The sequence below is a fragment of the Pteronotus mesoamericanus genome, unplaced genomic scaffold (assembly GCF_021234165.1).
Source record: "Pteronotus mesoamericanus isolate MK-2021 breed Mesoamerican mustached bat unplaced genomic scaffold, CSHL_Meso_final scaffold_167, whole genome shotgun sequence".
Classification (NCBI taxonomy): Eukaryota; Metazoa; Chordata; class Mammalia; order Chiroptera; family Mormoopidae; genus Pteronotus; species Pteronotus mesoamericanus.
In genome coordinates, this window is record NW_026555308.1 from 17,366,299 (window position 1) to 17,386,942 (window position 20,644).

Here is a 20,644-nt window from a genome sequence, read left to right on the forward strand (position 1 = left end):
AGAACAGCAGCAATTATTCAATCACATAAGCAAAGAGCTTTGTTATTGGGCTCAAAAGTAAACGAAGTAATGTTGGTGTATTTCACTAAAAGACAGAGACCTGTTACATTGTAATCTGCGCCAGGTGATCTGGCTTAAGTTTCACCTGGAAAAGTGACATTCCCTATAAAAGGTCTAGTCAGAAGACACCATAAAGATCAGTTTGAATGTTTGGACAGTCTTCTTCTTCACTAAACCTCCAGTGATGGGATCCAATATTCACCTAGTGTTTCCCCACCATACTCATCCATTTGGTCAGGGAAAGACCAGGTAAAGCTGATGGAAAAATATCCAAAGGGAAACACTTTCTTACAACATGGAATATATTAGACTCTTACTGGTGGTTTCACATGAACAGTACAAGGCATCTGTTTCCAAGAATTCTGGAGAAATAATTCTATATAACAAATTCTGTACATAAGAGCCCGGCTTCTATAGGAAGGTCAATTTCCATAACAAAAGGAGCTGATTGCACGCTGTGTGCAGTGTGGGGTAGGAGGGGGGGACCGCAACTACTCAGAGCTCCTTTGTCTTCCATCAAGCACCAATTACCCGTCAATAGTATTTAATTCTCCACACATCAGACGTCTCTATCTCCTAAAGACACCCCCCCCACAAGGGCTCTGAAAAGTATTTAAAAAGGTCAAGAGAAAAAAAAATTAAAGAATGCATGACAGTCCCACAACTTCCCCTTATCCAGGATTTAAGACAGTAGAAAAATGCAGCCCATTTACAGAGGCTGAAATGGGCTCTCCTCAGGCCCTGCCACAGCTAAACCCAGGACACTGCGGGGAATTGGTCAATGATCTCTATATGTTCATTATGATTGGATTTTAAACTCTAAATTAAAAAAAAAAAATTAAGAAGGCTATCCTATAGTCAACTGCATTATTTTTCACTTACATAAAAAGCACAGATTTTAGGAGAAGCGTTCTTAAGTCAATGGTGGCCTTGGTGGTGATATAACTTAGCTTTTTGGTCTCCAAACCCAAGAACGTCCCCCTACATGCTCCTGAACCTAATGAATGAGGTGAGATCATCTCCATTACAGAACTTATTAGGTACTCAGTTACTGAACCTCATCACACCAAGCAGGTATATCTCTGCTAACATGTCTGTCACCTGGTCTCCTCAAATCTCAAGCGATTTTTTTTTTTTTTTTAGCCAGGTTTTCTTTCTACACCGCTGATAAAACCATACTATCAAAATTACTGAAAACCCCACTAGCCTAAAGGCTCTGATCTCACCTGCGTCCCATGGAAACCCTCAGAACAAAATGACCCCAGGAAGAGGCCTGGCGTACCTAGCAATGGGCCTGGTAGGGCTGGGAAAAGGAGAAGCGGCCCGAGGGAGCTCAGGGGGCTCTGGGGTGCCATCTGGCAATCGTGGGGATGAGTGAGTGAGTGAGTGTTCACCAGAGCTCCCCAGGGCTGGCCCAGGGGGCTGGCTGGCTGCTCCTCTGCTGCTCGCTTTTCAGTGGACGCTGGGTGCTCACAGCAGGGGGAGCGCAGACCTGGGGCTTCCTCCCTCCCGGGGTCATTCCCCTCTCCGCACCTCCGAGAGGCCCACTCAGCCAGCTCAGCTCTCTAACAGCTCACACCCGCGGAGCCAAGGCTACAATGTGAGACAACAGGAGTGAAGGAAGAAGGGGGGAGAAAATCCTGGTGTGAACCGCACCTCTTGGTCACCTCTCATTCAAAATTTGCCCTGCCTGCAGGATACAGACCCTGGACAAGAGTGCTCTGTGGCAAAAAGGGTCCCTAACCTAGACCATGAACCCACCCCTGGGGGCTGGTACACAAGCAAAGGGCCCCAGAGACTAGTGTTCTCCCTCCTCCCAGGTAGCACTGCCCTGCTTTTCTTTTCTCCTCAGGGAGCTCTCCCTTGAAGCAATTTCAGAGTTTAAAAGAGATTAACTATCTTGGCAGAATGGTCACAGGCAGCAAACTACTCATTTTCTGCATTTCTGTCTATATATCAAAGTGGCAAAACTGACAAGCAGTAGAGCCTGCAGTAGGCAAGAAAGGGTGCTACATATTGGCTGGCCTGGAGAGTTGCTTTTAAGGACAGATGCTCCAGAATTCTGGGTGCAAGGCCTGTTGCTGCTACAGCAGTTCAACCAACTAAACATGGACAAAAAGTAAGTCTCTGTGTGTCTCTGTCTCACTAGGAACATTAATTTCTTCTTTGGCAGATGGCTGAGTCACAAAGACAGAAGGATTCATAAAACTCACAAGAACATCCTGTAAACATTTAAACACATAAAAATTAAATAAGGCAACCATGACCTTGATTAAAGTTAAACTATTTTTTTTATGTCTACAACCCTAAGCCCTGCACTTCGGAGGCTCATCTTCTGGCCTCTTTGGACACGCTCAGTTCTCACTGGGCATGTTGTGGGTACACACACACACACACACACACACACACACACACACACTCACTGCTTCATTTGTTTTAAAATGGGAATTAAAAGGCATCAGAAGAAAGCAACGACTTAGAACACCTAAACACAAAATCTTACTAGTTCTGTATTAAATTGGACAGACCTGACAACACAGAGAATGTCAAAATAAAATCAATGGGCAGAAGTAATATAGAACACATTTGTCGTACCTACTCTGTTTCAGACCTTCCTCACTTCCCAACTAAATGTTATAAAAAGTCCCCACCAGAGATGTGAGGCCCAGGACTGGGAGGTTTGTTATGGTTGAACATTCTGACCTAAAGAGGCTGAAAGATTGATTTGAGCTCACCAACATTGATGGGACTTGAGCCACGGGTCCTGCTGCTTCAGCCTGGAGCTTCATCCGCAACATCCCAACATCAAAGCTGTGCCCCCCTTTGCCAAGCGCCCCATCACAATCAGTGTGTGAGATTAACACTGCCCTCCCACAGTGAAATTTTATGGCCCAAATCTGCCCGCCACTGGGCTCAGCAGCACAATCTCATCTCGGCAGCGGCTTAAAGCCAGGCTTCTCCGAGGCAGGAGCACTGAGGAACTCCGGAGCTGGAGAGGGGGTGTGTAGCTTCAAACATCTGGAGGTGGGGAATACACCTGTCAGCTTCTCTGCACGCTTGCTCGACAGTTCAATACACTGAGGCTTTGAAGATTTTCCCCACAGTGTTTGTTACCTGGTGTAAATTTGCCCTTTCTTACAATGCTTTTTATTGCTCTTGGCTAAGAAGACTGGACAGAGACAGGACACCTGACTTGCAGGCAAGCAGGCTGCTTTGCAGGAGAACTTGAACTTGATGAGTATGAAACTGACAATTCCTTGAAGGCCTTGTCAACCATCCATCCAGTAAATACTGCCACTACCCGGAGTAAAAACAGACCAAAAACCAAGAGCACATAGCGAGACTCTCTGCACCTGTCTTGAAGCCACTGTTGACATTACCACTACACAATGAATCTCTTTTTGAAGTAGTTTTCCTGATGTTTAGCAGTTTGAATACTAATCCCCTTAACAAAACTGTCCCCATCCACTCCCCCTCCCTTAATCCCCTTCTCTCGAGGGGGGAGGGCGGGGTGCTGGACACCAGTCAGTCTAGTCCGCAGCACCTGGATTTGCATTGATTCAGCCTCTTGTCATTCCTGTTACCAACAGGAATTAGCATAAGGCATTAAGGGGCAACTCAGGAGGAGAAAAGAAAGACCATTTTGATGGAAATAAGGGGCAAAGGCATAATCTGCCATCAACTAAAATGCTTATTTGTGTATGGTTTCCCAAGCAAAGCTTAGAAAAAGCCTATGTTGATTTTAGTGTTCACAAAGAAACCTTAATCCCTTTAAGGCAACTAAATCGCCCCCAGAAAAGCAGCTCAGGAGAAAGGCACCCTGTCAGGGGGTGACTATTCACAACCAAATAGATGCCACAAATCACACTCTGTAAGTAAACACAAATAAGAATGTGGGAAACGTTTGATTGGAAAAGGGAAAGCAGGGGGCAGAGCAGGAGGGAAGGAGCTGAGGGGCGCTCCTCGTCATCAATCACTCTCCGCCCGCCCTGACGAGGGCCTTTCAGCCTGGCGAGGGCAGCGGCAGCCTGAATGCAGGCCCCACAGCCAACCTGCTTTCCAGGGCCGATCCCAGGGAGGGGAGACACATTCCAAAGCTTTATAGCAAATTGGCCAAAGAAAAGACACAGTCACGTGGGACTGGAGATCCTGGGAGGGGCCGGGGCCTGGTTGTCACTGAAACACAGAACACCTCCTTTTGGTGACCCGGCCTATCTTGGCCTCCTCCTCCTACCACTCCGCCCCGCTTTTCACACAGACGCGCCACTGTCTACCATTCCTCTCCGTCATCAAAATGAGCAATGAACAATTACGCGTTTTTACATATGAGTAATGTACGGCATGAATTGCACACATCTTTTATTGAGCTTTTAGTGTTATGTTAGCAAATTCATACAAACTTTCACTCCATCAAAAAATATGATGAAATATAAAACTGGAATACTCCATTATGCAAAAAAGAAAAAAGATAAAATTCAGTATGACAATAATTCTGGGAGTAACAGCAATGACATAAGCATATACACCTCAAGGGAACTCTAAACATAATGTACTACTTATAATTGCAGTTGGTTTCAATTCTAAAATAATATGGGAGCTCAAAGTAACTGCGCTTGAAAATGTGTCTTACTAACCATCTAGCAAAAAATGCTAGCCCAGGCAACTACGGAATGCGGAAGTGGTTTCAAATTTCCCTTCCTGAAAGCCCACGTCTGCACAAGTGCGGCAAGTACCTTCCAGGTAACACAGAACGAGATTCCCACAGCAAAGCACACCTTCGCTGGGCAATGATCATGTAAGCACCTGCATCAGGGTTTCCAGTGGAGACGAAAAGATCGAACAGTTTGTATAATTGATACCTTCCAAATCATACACCTTTGCAAAAGCCCGTGCCTGATTAGACACCACCTTAAATTTCATTATTTCCAACAATACTGCTACAAACGAAAACTGCCCAGAAATCAATTGGCAATGATTTAAGATAAGTTTTCCCTTCATGTACTGCTATATCATTAGCCTCTCTACCTCCGTATTGCGGTTTAGAAGAAATTAATGGGATAGCACATATTTAAATTTTGCCCTCTTGCTCATTTATTAACTTTATAGAAAGCCCACAGCAGAGTAAGGCTCAGTTTATGACCACAATATTGTGAATACTAAACAGCCACTGGTTATTAGAGTCTGCAGTACCAATCAACTACTTATAGCTCTCCAACTACTGGGTAGTTGATAACTAACAATAAAGTTGAGGCATTTTGAGAACTACTATTCTCCATTACTGCTTCCTACATTAAATTAATGTCACACCGATAGTAGTGACTTATGTCACACAGATAGTCACATAGATAGTAGTGCCAAATCAATTTAAATAAGGATTCAATGTATTCTTTAAAATAAACTGTTTTTAATGTATCACAAAAGAATAGTGTGTCTCAAGCACAACCACAAAATATAAACAATTCCAGAGAGAAAAAAAGAAAGACCGTTGTTATTTATTCCTTCTTTCTAGGCAATGACAATGACACAAATATAAAAATGTGAGCCGCTGCTCAGAATCCGAGTCTTACCTTTGTTTACAATGACAGTATTGAAGAGTTTTTCAGAGCTGGCATCTGATGCCTAAAAAACAAGAAGGGAAAAAAAAGTGATGTTATTGTCATTAATATTGTTGTCACCACCATGATTACTATTATTTTACGTCTGCATTTTAGAAAAGCCAAACAGGGGAAGCAGCCATTTTCCCCAATCCTCCATAAGGTGGTGCTAGTCGACTGCATGAGAGAGACCTGAGGCGCAGCTATTTGCTGGGGGGAAAATCTGATTTTAAAAACGTGTCCTTATTAGACATATTATCTGTGCAAAACATATTTCAATGAGGTGATGCACAAAGCAATTCAGTTCATTCACGTAATTATTTTGCAATTTCAATGACAGGTCATTATTTTGGAAATGCTACTTTTTTCATATTTGCAGACATGCCTATTTTTCAATTTTCTTTCACAAACCAGAAATGTCCGTTATTTAATGCTAAGCTTTTCCTCATTAAAAAGTGTCTACTAGCATCCCCAGAAATTAATTTATAAAAATAGTCATCTGATGACCCCAAGATCCCCGTCCCTTGCAGTAATCAGAATGACCTTGGTATTGAAACCAAAGCAAGCTAAAGTGCCCCCAAACTGACACTATACATGCCACCAGCATAATTTCCTTTCCATTTTCTAGAGATCATGTGTGCTAATTATTACACCGGCTTAAGCAAAGTGAAATAAGCCTGTTTAAACAGCAAGAGTAAAGCTAATTTAAATTATACTCTAGTGTTCTAGAAAATAAACATGAAGTTGGTTTGGAGGAAAATATTATAATTTTCAAAAGCACTGAATAATTTTAGAACTTGAAAAATTAAAAATTAAGTACAATTACTATTTAATTTTAAGGTGTTTCTACATTTAAAGTTATAATGGTTATGTTACATTTATGCTGTTTTGGCAACTCAAACCTTGTAAGAAACCACTTATCTTTTGCACTTTATAGAGATGCATGTTTGACAAAGCAAAGCACAGAATGCTAAGTAAATTTTAAGAAGGAGGAAATGTAGAAAATAGAGGAAGGGGGGATTCTGAAGTACAGAATATTCTTACTTTGGGGCTGGGTTTTAGAGACAAAGAAAATATTCTGTTTAGTTTTCCACGTTATGTTGACGAAGATGAGCTATTTCTGTGGACATCTGGGGACCATGTTCTAGTTCTGAAATCGAGTGATACAGGAAGACATAAAATATTTTTATTATGACTACTTTTACCTTTATTTTCATTCTAATCTTCCAATTTTAGGGGGGATTCAGAAGATTGAGATTTCTAGATAATATGGGTTTTCCAGGTAAAAACACAAGAGATAAGAGTCTTTCACCATTCTTGGATGAAAAAGTGTATCTAGATTTTAATTGGAATGGCTATGTTAAATTAATGGCTTAAAAAATACACTCCAGCTAGTATTTTTAAAAGAAAAAAGTCTGTTAATTAAATCATCTTTCCAGACTGAAATAACCCTTGCAGATTTTGGAATTACTTCTTTCAATAAGCCTAACTGGCTCAATGAAATATAAAAGCAAATTACTGCACCTCCACAGCAAAAAGCACGGGTTAAGGAAAGGAAATGGTTCCTGATGGAGCTTTTATTTGCACTTGGGGTGTGTGCGTGTGCGCGCGCGCGTGCGTGTGTGTGCGCGTGTGAGAGAGAGAAAGAGATGGAATAGGACAGAAGCTGTAGGTGAAGGTGAACAGGCCCTTTGGTTCTCTTTCACACCCTCCTGTGGGCTGCCACCTTTGTCAGCTCGACTGGGCTACAAGCTGTTTTCTCAAGTGGTTAAGGGATCCTATGTCTGAAGCAAACTTAAATGTGACCATTATGATGCCGACCAGTAAGTTATGATGGAAATAAGTCTGACAGGATATTCAGAGAGCCTTAGGAATACACCTTCTAATAAAAGCTTTTTGAGCCCTTTAATTTTATGATACATGTCACAAAGCCTCTAAAGATGCCCCTTTCTACTAGGGAAAGGGGAGTCGCAAGAAGGCCGCCACACAAAAACACCCAGAAGAAAATGACTGCGACGGAGCTTTGGCTGATCATAAAATGATCCTGGGTCCCTTCTCTCTTCCATTCAGGTGGTTAAAACTGTGGCAGACCGCTGCCCTGAAAGTCAGAAAAGACCTTCTTACCGAAAGTCTTAAGTAGAAACTACAAGAAAATTCTTTGCTCTTCCTTCATAAACTTTCCAAATTTTACTTACACTTTTAAAGCATTTGATCAAATTATTTGGCTCCTTGAGTTTCATCTTTGGGACGTTTTCATTTTCACTGATTTTAGAAAAAAAAAATCTTCAATTCCTTATGTTACCAGGACTATTTTCAGATATATACATATATATATTTTTTAAGTCAGGCACGACAAATGGAAATGCGGTGAGCCGAGAGTTCGCAGAGGAGCGGAGCTTTTTCTTCCCTCCTTTGTAACGCGGGGTACCTTCACATGCTAAGGACCTGTATTTAGATTTTGATCGCCATTTCGTTTCATCCCCCGCATTCGGTTACAGGGGGTGAGGGCTTTAAGTGGCTATATGTAAAAAATTGATACAAAAAAAAAAAAAAAAGAGAAAGCTTTTTTAGTTGCTCTTTGAGGCGAGAGCAGGGTTTTTTTTTTGTTTGTTTTTTTTTTAATACTAAAAATTTAGTAGGCGCCGTGGTTGTTTAAACGAAAGTTAAATAAGTCAAACAGATTTAAGGAAGGAACACAGAGAATGGGGGAAACGAATAAAAGCCTCCAGTGCAGACGGGGGTGGGACGCAGCCGCTCCGGTTTGGGGTCCACCGTAATTTCCTTCGGCCGAAGACTCGGGGGACAGCCCTCGGCACCCGCAGGAAGAGGGACTTTTCAACAAGAAAAGAGAAACCTCCCCTAAACTTAAGCGTGAGTTCTTTCCCAAACTGCCGTCAATCCCGAGCCCAGATATCCTTTCGCTTCGCCTTGGCACCGCGTGCGGGCCGGGATCCGACCTGAGAGCGGGCACCGCGCAGCGAGCCCAGCGCCAAGGTCTCCGGCCCCAGCCGCGCAGGCCCTGGCCCAGCCCCGGGTCAGGCGGCATCCCTCCGGCGGGGAGACGCCGGGGCGTCTGCGGCCCCCGGGCCCGACAGCGCAGCTCTCGCCGCTTGAGCCGCCGCTCCCGGGCCGAGCCCGCCGGCCGAGGAGGAAAGTACAAAGGCGGGCGTCCTGGCCGCGGAAGGAGAGCACGAGGGAGGATGACGACGAGGGGGCTCCGTCGCGCCAGGAGCGAGGAGCCCGCCCCTGCCACCCCAGCCCGCAAGCTGGGCCGCCGCAACAAAAGACCCCCGACCCAGCCGCCTCCCCTCCGACCGTGGGCGGCGGGCGAGGGGCTATGCCCCCAGGGCTGCATTACCTGGTTGCAAAGGGTTAAGCGGTCCTGTCAGCCCCAAGTTCATGGTTGGGTTCCTTAGCAGGGTTCACAATGGGGGATCGTCAGAGACCAGGGGAAAACCAGCCAAACACGCGAAGAGAAAACGCCCAACTCCGACTGGGCTCCGTTCGCAAGAGTCTCTCTCCTGCCGTCCTAGCGAAAGTCTGAAGCGGATGCACGAACCAGATCCGTGTGGGAGCGACAGCTTCGGGCGGCGGGAGCCGGCGCCGCGCACACATCCGAGCGCGGCCGGGCCAGCAGGGCGGCGGCGGCGGCTGTGGCGGGAGGGACGCACCCGGCCGCTCTTCCCGCTGCCTTCCGGCCGCTCCTGCGGCGCGCGGAGCCGGTGGGGAACTGCGGGGACCCAAGGAACGTCCCGGACGGGCCGGCAAGGCGGGCGAAGCGGACAGGAGCGGCCCGAGCCGCGGCCGCGGCGCGCGGAGCTAAGAGCGAGGCGGCGGCGGCGGCGACAGGACAAAGGAGACCATGTGCGGAGGGAGGGAGGAGGGAGAGGGAGGAGGAGGAGGAGGGCGCACCGCGGCGGCGGCGGCGGCTTCTCCCCGGCGGCAGCCTCGGGCTCCCCGACTGCCGGGCCCGCCTCTCCAGCAGCGCCACAGGCTGCCTGCTCCTGATCCCGCCGCCGCCGCCGCCGCGCCGGAGGGGGACTCTCTGGGAGTCTTTATTTTTGGCCAATCTCACCGGCGCGCGGCGCTGGGGGCGCTGCAGCGGCCGGGGCGCCGGGCGGGCTGCACCGGGCCGAAGGCGCCTCCGGGCCGGAGCTGGCGGGCGGCGGGCGAGCGCCCGGGGCTGGCTGCGCTCCGGCCCGCGCTCCGCTCGCGGGCGCCTGCCTCTCCCGGCGGCTCACAGCTCAAGTGAACTCCATCAGCGGCCGTCACCGGCGCCGCGGGCACCCTGGCTGAACGGGAGTCAGGAGGGGGCGGCGGCGACAGCGGGGCCCCTGGCTCCGGACTTCGCTCCCCGATTGCACTGAGCGCGCCTCCTCCAGACACTTGCAGCTCTCGGAGCGGGACTTCCTCGGCGCGCCGAGCCCGAGACGCCGGTGCCACCGCCCCTCCTCCGTCCCGCCCCGCGCGCCCCGCCCCTCGCTGCCCCTCCTCTCGGCCAAGCGCCTGGTCGGCCCCGCGGGGGCGCAGTCCCTGGGCGCGACCTCGACAGCTGTCTCTCCCCCCTACAGCTCGAGCCCTAGGTCCCTAAGCCGCCTTCCTAGCGGACGGACGTGGCGGGAACTGCAACGTCCCGCGCCCTCCCCGCGGTTGCGGCTTCCAGTATTGCGCTGAGGCAGGGAAAAGCCACTAGGCCCGTAGCCCGGGGTTGAACTGCAGCTAGGCCCGCCGCAACTGCACAGAGCAGGCTCTCTAGGCAAGAAAGTGATGTATGTGAAACGCCTGGCACAGAGTAGGTGCTCAATACAAGACAGTAAGGACCTTGTTGAAACTGGAGGGGGTTGGTCAGAGTCTAGTGTTAGAACAAAAAGGTCTTAATCTAACTTCATCCTCATCATGATCAAAGACTGAATGTTCGGTCTTACGGATAACCGAGTGCACCAAGTGGCCATTTACAAACCGCCCCTCCCCTAATTCTTAAAATTCACTGACAAAGTGGAGCCTGTTGGTTCCCCTGGTATCCACCACACGTAGGGAAAGGAATAAAGTAATGCCACAATCTCACTACATGGGCAGCAATTACTATCTTCCTAACGTTTATCCTAATTGTGCTCTTTAGTGTAGGGCCTGGAAGGCGGGGTGGGGAGGGGGGAGCAGGGGAAGGGCGCTCAATGACTACAAACTTGGCCTTTGCTGGATTTCCCCTGGAATCCCACTCCTGCCCAGGACATGCCCTGCCCCGCTCTGTCCAGCCTGGTAGCCCCCCTCTACAGACTTCTGGCCTCTTTACTCACTATCCCAATCACAGAGGCCCTGAAAAAAGTACTAGGCCATTTGTGGGGGGGAGGAGATTATCTGAAAACAAAACTTACTGTAATTTTCTCAGCACGAGGGAAAGAGGGAAATGAGGCCTAGATTGCAGCTGGAAGGGCTCTGGGGTAGAGCGGGCACACCAGGGAGGAGTGAGAGGAGAGGGAACCTTGCAGTTCCTGATTTCCCTCCCAGTGCCACTATACCTGGGTCGCTGCGGACAAGATAGGAAAGGAACCTGGCTGGGGAGTGACGTACACCACATACCAATGACATGGAGACTAGTTTAAAGCAATAAGGCCCATTCCTCACCTCTTTGAAGTTGAACATCTGTCACTGTTTGATTTCATGGCACTCTTGAAAAATGTCTCAAGGGGGAAAAAAGGGGGGGGGTGATTGCTGTACGGCACACTTCTTTTTCTTGAACCTCCAAAAACAATTAATTTGGGAAATAAGAGGGTCTTTATCTCTAGCCTCATGCCCTCCCCAACTGGTAGCACCTCACAGTGTTTCTAAAAACAACTTAAATATATATATATATGTGTGTGTGTGTATGTATATATATATGTAGTAGAGATTTTTCTCTACCTCCAGAGAAGTCAGAAGAAAAGGTGCCTGGGAAGGTGTAAGTTTGGAGCTGGATTTTCCTCTTGCTTATAAGGTGTCACAAAACCAGCTGAGGCCCTGCAGCTAGGGGGCCTTCATTCTGAAGCTGTTTCTGCAACACCCAGATAGCTCAAAGGCAAACATTAAATTTTCACAAAAATACATTAAAATGTTTCTTTTGGAGCGATCAAAATGGGACGGTTTTCTTGCTTGTTGCCCTAATAAAATCAATATTACAGGGAAGAAATTGCCAGAGCTCCTGCCACATTCCCCGCAGGGTAAACTGAAACGCACAAAAGGATGGGCAACTTAGATGACCAACTAAACACCCGCTTCGTCCTCTGAAGTGCTTTTCTCAGGTAGCATTTCTGACACTTATCATGCCTTGTAACCGACTGTCATCTCTGATTCTTAGGGATTAGATCACCGACGAAAGCCTGGGACAATCTGCATGTGTCTCTGTGTTTTTATTACGTGGAATCAGGGGGAAGGCAGAAATGCCAACGGCCAAGCCTCGAGAGAACCCACAGACTGCAGCTTCTGCAGCGTCCACACTCAGCCCCCTGCGCCCGGCCTGCGCCCGGCCTGTTCCCCGGCCGGTGCACCACTGCCGCTCGGCTTCATTTCTCAGCCCCTCGCCACTGGTTTCCAAGGTGCTCTGTTCCCCTTCCTTTCTAGAAGGGAGGGAATCAACGTCAAAACTGGAAGGGAATAGGTACAGGGCAGCATCAGAAGTACAGAGAAGGAAGACAGGAGAATCTAAGACATGGGTAATCCACACCCTGGGTGGGACTGGATACCCTGGCACAGGGCCTGACTGTCTGACTTTAAAGAATCGAGAAGATTTATTAGAAATTTTCCTTGAGAAACTTAGCTTCCCTTTATTGGAATTTTAATCTAAAGATTATGAAGTTAAATGTCTGTAACATTCAGAAGGTTTAACATGCTAGCACTAATCGCCAATGTCACCTTCCGTCCTTGAACCAGATTTAAGGAAGCAAGTCTTACAAAGCGGGTACCCTAACAAGAACCAGATTGCTGGAATATGGACTCAATGGTCTTTTCAGGGTTAGATCAGTTATTTCAGAAACAAAAGACAATTTTTGATATATGACCAAAGACCTTACTTAGCCAAGTTTATGATTAACTAGCTAAAAGTTAAAACAAACATGCTAAATGAAAATATGGAGTCATCTTCCTTAAATCTCAAAATATATCTAAACATATCTAAAGATAAAGATAAACTGGCTTTAATAACTAATGGAAGTTCTTCTAAACCCATCTAAAATGGCAGCGTTTTAAAGCTTAATATGTGAGGTTTGATTCAATTTGTATCATAAATTACCAGACGGAGACTAAGCATTTTCTGGTAACGTATTTCTTACAAATGCTGGCCTACTGTTGAGTGCTTTATATAGAAAAAGTTCATTAATTTCATGGTGTTCTCCTTCATAAATATAATGCAGTTCAGGACCTCACTAACAGAACATGTGCTGGGTGATTCTTGGGGGGGTTTAAGAGAAGAGGAAATCCCCTCCAGCTTTTAAATTATATCGTTTGAAAAGGCCAGGAAAGGGGAGTGATGGCACATGAGCTCTCTCTTGCACTGGCCCGGGGAAAGCTGTCGCCCCACCTGTGTTATTTCTGCGTCGCCAGGAGGCTCAATCCTTCCAAATTCTAAAGCTCCTCAGATTTTGAAAAATACTAGCTTCTACCTGTTCTTTGGGTAGAGGTTAAGAGTGAACATCTGGTTGACATCATGGCCCTATTATTTCTGAACCTTGGGAAAAATCTCTTTACTCTCCAAACCTCATTCTCCTCATCTGTAAAATGAGACGACAACGGTACCTGCATCTCAGAGGCTTGTCGTCAGCAATAGCACCTGGCGCGCAGGAAGCGGGGTATATGTGTTGACTACTACGGTTACAGATGACACTCTTATTTTGATTACTGTGGAGAACAACAAAATAAAAGGGTACGTGGTATGGCAGCAATGTGCATGGCCATGCTTTCTACTGGATTCTGCCAACACAGGCCACCACGGTGGCGATAAAAATAGCCACATGAACATCAAAAGGACACCAATCCCAAAAAACGGTGCCAGTGGTTCGTACCACCTGTACTAGAAAGCCCCAACTTCACAAAGGTCTTACTGCAAACAACCTTCCAGATGCGGTCGGGACCTGCATGTTAGAGAGCCTGGCTCCCATGACAAGGCTGGGCTATGGGAGTCCCATGGATCTCCCTGATGGAGTATTAAGCTCAATTCTGAGTCAAGCAAGATGTTATGAGAGTTCGCTAGGCTTTAAGACATCATCAACCTCCTAACAGCAAGAACTTCAATTTCTTCAAACATAAAATAGCACGCATCCCAATTATGTCATTTGGACATGTTAATTTGTAATTTCCAGTTTAAAAAGACCTACAGATTTGCTATGATTAAAAATGGTTTCTTACTGAGGCAGAAGCATGTTTTGTTTTTTGTCTCTTTTCTTTGTGTGGGACAGCCCTCAATGTGATTTTAAATGCACCTATATAAGGACTACGTCTTGCATGTCCTTATTCACACCACAGCCAGAGTCGCAGTATAAGGAACAGAGACTTGTGCCTGGAAACAGAGTCCAGCACTTTCCATCTGTGAGGAAATGACCAGCCTATTCTGTGACGTGCCTTCTCTATGAACCTAGTGTCTTGTGGATCTCATTCACGCCTTGGGAAGTGTTCACGTGTCATGTACCCAGCCCAGTACGGGCAGACCTCCCTCAACAGGTGCGTGATGAGAGGGGGGGAATAGAGGGCTGAGATTTCCCAGCCTGTCAGCGAGGTGGGGGCACCCAGCAAGTGTCTGGATGACTGACAAAATGGAGGGAGGCTCGGGGCCGAAGAGAGCAGCTGAGGAGCCGAGGGGGACCTGCGGGAGGACCGAGGTGCCTGCTGCTCCTTGTGCATGGCAGTGACCGGGGGTCCTCGTGTGGAGAACTGAGGTCAACAGGCTGCTCGGCCCGAGCAAACGGGAAATCGCCCCACTGCCAAGGTTGCCCAGCTTCCCCCCTTTCTTAATTCCTGACCTAGTGCCTTCCATGCTGCCCGGCCCAGGAGACTAAAACGTTTCCTGTGTCCGAGGGATTCTCCTGGAGAGGCCAATTTATTTTAAACCGCAAACCATGATTTTCTCCTCTGGTTTTGCATACCTAGCCCCCAGCCCCCAGCCCCACCGCTCTGTGCCCCCCACCCCTTCTGAGTAAGGAGGTTTTTAAATGGAAGGTTCATTATCCCTCTGAAAGGGGACTGCAATAGCTCACACTCTCACTGTGGTAAAGCAAGAGCCTCTACCATTACATGCCTGTGTTGCTACAATTGATCATGGGGCTGCAAGGAGAGGGAAGTAAATAAACCCAACTGGGTTAGTTTATGATGCATACTATTGAGACGCAGGGAGAAATAAATATTTTCCAAGTGTAGAAGTCAAGAAAAAGAATTTTACTTTCAAACTTTACAGTGTACTATAAACTACAAAGGGAAAAAGTATAAAAAAAACCCATAAAATATCTCTTACTTAACCTCTAAATCTATATTAAGATATTAATATTCAGAATCTGACAGTTCCACAAAGAAGAAAGGCAATGAAATATAAAAATACAGTCAATCTCTGCTCATGTCGCCCAATGGCGCCTTCCTTCCTTTTTATGGAAGCACATGAGGTCACGGCCATGAGGCCACGTCTTCCCGGTCTTCACCTGTGCTCGGGGCAGCCTTCTTTCATACTGTTTAATACTGATGAGCGCTTGCAATTGGGGGGTCTAGAAACCTGCATTTGATATCAAGTCCCTCCTACCTGAGGACAGGTACTCACCCTGCTCCAATCTCTAATACCTGGATCCTCTCACTATTTCTGCATAGAAATGGGAGTGGGAAAGAGGACCAGAGGTAATTAAAAATGCAAAATGTGTACAAAATGTGTGCATGAGCTAAAAGGACGAGCAGAACAAAATGTGTAAGTCAGTCAATGGAGACGATACATTGAGAAAAGTAAAGTGTTAAATTGAAAAGAAAATGCTGTTGGTGAGACATTTTCTTTTGCTGTCTTTGCATAAATTATCCCAGATTCTGATTCTTAAGCAGGTTCACTGGATATTGGAATCCATGGGCCCTGGCCTGGTGGTTAGGAGTGTGGAGCGGAAGTTAGAAGGCATATCTTTGAATCTAGTCTCCATCATGATGGCTGGTTCATCTTGAGTTATTACTTAGCTTTCCCTAAGCCTCACATTCCTCATCTGTAAAGTGGAGCTGGTAATATAAGCCAACTCTCATAGAGTGTTGTTGCAAACATTAAATAAAATAATGCATCATGATGCAATGGCTGCGCTCCTCATACAAGGATGACTCACGAGGAGCGCCTTTAAGCTGGTGCCAGCCACTTCTCTGGGGACAACTGAGAGGTAGCTGGTTTAGTGGTTAAGAGCGTATTTACTGACAACAGAACTGCTGGGTTCAGCTCCTGGCTCATCCTCCACTTCCGCTTATTACCTTTGTCACAGTGAAAAGACTGCTTCACCTCTCTGTGCCTCAGTTTCCTCATCCACCCAATAGGGCAATAACAGCGCCTACTGTTATCATAGCAACTGCTGCGAGGGTTCGATACATTAATGTGTGTAAAGCACTTGGAGTAGTACCTGGTCTTTATTAGCCACAAGTCATCTAGGAGTAGATGTTCTTAGTTTTGGTTTCATAAATGAAGGGGAATGTAAAACAGGTCCTTTATGGTGGCGTGACAAAGGCACTTTGCCATCCTCTCTGCGGGCCGGATGGGCTGTAAGGCTGAGTTGGGGGGATGGTGCTGGGACTGGGGCTCACTCAGGAAACAGCGCCTGTCACTGCAGCCACGTACAATGAGGAGCTCCAGCCATGGGCTCCCAGGCACAGGCATGATCTTGGGAAAGGGGCCCAACAAAGAAGGCAGTCCCTGCAGCCACCGATAGGGGCGCAACTACCTGTTTCCACAGGCGCACTAAGTGGCCACGTTCCAAAAGGTTGATGTGGAAAAACTGGGGCAGCTGGTGGGCTGATCATGTTTTTCAATTTTCTATGTAAGAGGCATTTTAGCCACTAGGGACTGACCGAGTTCCCTAAAATGTTCAACAGCTCAGGGGAAAGAAAGACACCCTTGAAGCCACCCTGGATTTTCCTCGGGTGGATGCTTGAATGATTGATCTAAAAATTGGGATATTACCTTTTCTGGCCTCCCCAACCATGTTTCCCATTAAACAAGTTATACCAGGTACATGATTATAACTTGAGTTAAGTTTTGTACTGAGGGAAAACATTTTTCTATATCAGATTAAAGGTCTCTCATTTATAGCTTCAGTCAGTCCCAGGGAAAGGGACTAACTGAAGTCCCTGGGAAAGTTGCTATTTTAGGTCTGGGTCAGGCTTGAAATACAGTTTTAATCTTCATTTTAGGGCCCTGTAATGGAAGGGAGGGAGAAACCAACGAATAAACTAGTGAACTCCAGACCAGAAAAAGAGCAGATGCCGTAAATTATATACCATGATGTCTTTCACTGGTTCTAACATTCAGCCTCTCATTTAGGGTAGCCGTACACGCCTCCAGTAACACATATTCTTCAAAAATGTTTACAGTTATGCCATCTGCCCTTATAACAACCCTGCGAGGTAAAGAGAATGACTGCTCTTCTCCGCATTTCAGACGAAGCAATTGATACTGAGGGGACAAGAACACCCTTTGGAAGTGGAGAGTGAGGACGGCTGCACAGTTCTAACGTATCCACCGCCTTCTACACTATGCGCTGTTCTGCTACCCATACTATGAGGTGAGTCTCGATTCCTCCCTCCCCTGGCCAAACCTGGAATTCCAACACACTCTAAACGCTGAAATAGGTCACTTCTAGATCTAACTCAAAACAAATTGATAGCTAAAATCTAGAGACGTTCCAAGATCTAAAGGGTCATAGTAAAGCAGCCTTTAGGCTGTGTGAACACTATTAGAATAAGCGACTAGTTTACCTTCACAGGTTTTTTTCACTTGGAAGATTACTGTCGCGCGTATTAAGGTAATTTGCAAAAGTAACATGACAAATGGTAGGCAACTGCACGCCAGCGCATCTTTCCTTCTAACTTTCCCTCACAGGGTTTGCTCTCCTTTCCTGGAAACATGTCACCTAAAAATGTTAATATTCTTTAGCGTACTGGGAATTCTATTCTCCATCTATACTAACACAAATGGACCGGACAAAGCTTTTGTGCTTTCCTTTTAGCCCCATTATGGAGTATCCAGATGGTCCAAATATTTACCTGCAGAAATTCCTGGGCAACAACGAATCATTTGCTTCTACTGTTTTGCTGAGTCAAACAGTTGCTGGGGTACTAGGTGGGCAGCTAGAATGTCAAAGAATTCCCTTGGTTTATCTTTCCTGAGAGCACTCTATTGACCAATGTTTCTGATTTGTACCCTTGTGCAAGTCTTACTTCTTTTCCCCCTGTCCCTTCCACATTATCAGAATGCAGTGGTAAACTCTAAAATGGCCATTACAATAGCTTCCACCTCTGTGAATCAAATGAGCACACTTTGCAAATGGTCACCTGCTATACACACGCCAATTGCTCTGATCCTATACTGCTGGTGCCTAAGGTAGGGCCAGCCTGCCTGCCCACAAAGACCTGTATCTTCTCTCTGGTCCTGTAAAATCTCCATTTACAGACCTTTGTTGCAAATTAATTAAACCAGCAATTTCTTTTTCTGCTCTAACCACAGCTTATCTTGAAGATTTCTCTAGGGAAATGTATCCAAAAAAATGTCTCATGTGTATAGCCTGTTTCTTGGCTCACCCCGCAGACTGTCATTCCTTCAGAGGCATACGCTTCCTCACCCCGACAAGGGGACAAGACACTGCTGTGCGGAGCCAAGGCTCAGGAGGGCCCGGACTGTGCCCTCACATCCCCCACCCATAATGCCATCATTCCCCTTAGCGCCTAGTGCAGTACTCTTAGGTCTCACATGTAACAGACGGTCAACAAGCAGTGGCCAGATCGACCAGTTAATGAATAAATGACCACATTCTCTGCCAACTAAACAGAGAGAATGACGGCATTACCCCGAGAAATAAATTCAACGGTAAAGTCCTTTCCACAAACTGCCACCAGTTTAGGATTTCATAGAACATACAAATGCATATCGTCATGGGCTAACATCAGCCATTGGGGTAGCCATTCTCTATGGCCTCCAACAACCCTGTCTGTGTGTGCCATTCTTCCATGGGGCAGTGGGGCTTACGTCTTCTACCCTGGAATCTGGGACGGACCTATAACTGTTTCAACCAACAGAATGTAGAGGAAGGGATGTTCCGGAATTTCAGAGCTTAGGTGTTAAGAAGTCCTGGAAGCTTGTGCTTCCTTCCTCTTGGAACCTGTCCACCACATTGTGAGGAAGCCCATGCAGGCCCACATGGAGCAGAATTAAGGCCCTGGGACCTAAGCCCTAGCTGGGTTCCTAGCTAACACCCAATCACGACTTGCAGCCACGTGCATAAGCATCTTGGGTTTGGCTCCTCCAGCCCCAGCTGAGCTTGCCTTAGCTGATGCCGCGTGGAACACGGCGACATTGTCTCTGCAGAGCCCTGACCAAATTGCAAAATTGTGAGCAAATAAATAATTGTTGTGTTTTAAGTTATTAAATTGCAGCTTGTTACAAAACAACAGGCACACCCATCTCAGTTATCCCCAACAATCAGACAGATGAGACGCATCCACGAACATCACCTTCTGCTTTCTTGCCTTTACGAGGGAATGATAAGGACCTTGAAGTCAGAGAAAGGACCCGACTGAAACAAAGATAAGTAACAGCAGCAACAACAAAAGTCCTGAAATACGAAAAGTCTTTGCCAAAATAAGGAAAGTTTTCTATTTGACAACTTAGAAGAAAACTTAACATGACAATGTTAATGAAAGAATAAACCTGATCTCCCCCTTTCCTTTTGGAGGCTGGGAATGTTTGCAAAACTAAAAAGTCGTTAGTAATCCCTTCTTTTATCTAAAACAGATTGCTGTTTTAAGCACAGCCTCATGAAACTGCAGGTTCAAAGGAACCTGAAACCAAATTAGCATAAAATCTGGAATTCTCATTTCCACCAAGTGCACAGCTGCCATGTGACAGCTCTTCTGTGATTTTGGTTTCAAATAGAAACTGAAAGTAGCTGAGGTGGCGTGGGCCACGGCTCCATGCTTTCAGCCTCACTCCCTGCCCCAGGCTCACATTCAGGGGAGTCTCGGAGGCCTTCCTGAAGCCTCCAGTAACGGATCCCCTGTGTGGCAACCTGCCCGACAAAACCAGTCGGGGAAAACACCAAAGCCAGGGACAGTTTGTAAGTAAGGAGGGTTGGGGATTGCTCATATGATATGAATACTCTGCTGATACTTTTAGGAGTACTAAATATTTTTAAGTAAATTCATACACACGCGCATACACAAATGAACCTGCTGAAACTGAGTTGGTGGGGGTGGTAGAGCAGCCTTGGCCAGTTTCTGCATTACAAATGCTAAGAAACCCACGCTCTGTACACTGAAATTTAAACAGCAGCAGGTATGTTACTCTCTTTCATGATTCACTTAACACCATCTCAGCTTTCTCTTCAGGTAATGACAGCTCTAAGCACCTACATTTAATTTTGGACAACCCAAGGTGGGGGTGGGGTAGCTTTGCCTACTGCTGAAATACCATCACCTCTGAGACAAAAAGTTACACTTCTTTGTATAGGGAAGGGCAAAACAAAGATACTATGTATCTGCTCCCCCTGAGGAGTACACACTGTAGAAGAGGATTTTCTCTCCCCAGCAGAGAGGGTGGATTTGCCCAGAGCCATCCCCCAAGTTCCTCCTCTGATCCCCATCTGATCAATTGCATTAATTAAGTGACAGCTGGTGGGGGCCGCATCAATAGCACAGGAAAAGCAGGTTGCAGCCGCGCAGGGAGCGAGAGGCATGGCCTTCTCCTGCTCTCCTCACATCCCTCCTGCCAGGCCTGTCGGATTCTCCCCGTCCCCCGCGCCCCACTCAGAGCC

At 46.7% G+C, this 20,644-nt stretch overlaps 1 protein-coding gene across 4 annotated transcripts in view; it reads right to left on the minus strand.

Moving 5' to 3' along the window:
- AUTS2 (activator of transcription and developmental regulator AUTS2) overlaps positions 1-20,644 on the minus strand; it is a 1,138,147-nt gene that overhangs the window by 77,422 nt on the left and 1,040,081 nt on the right. For 3 of the 4 annotated variants that reach the window (XM_054589696.1, XM_054589694.1, XM_054589697.1), the window contains one exon: positions 5,628-5,679. In XM_054589696.1, coding sequence (XP_054445671.1) covers positions 5,628-5,679 — 52 coding nt within the window. Of the gene's footprint in view, positions 1-5,627; positions 5,680-7,849; positions 7,956-20,644 lie in introns of those variants that run through there. The other variant, XM_054589698.1, reaches the window with a different exon arrangement.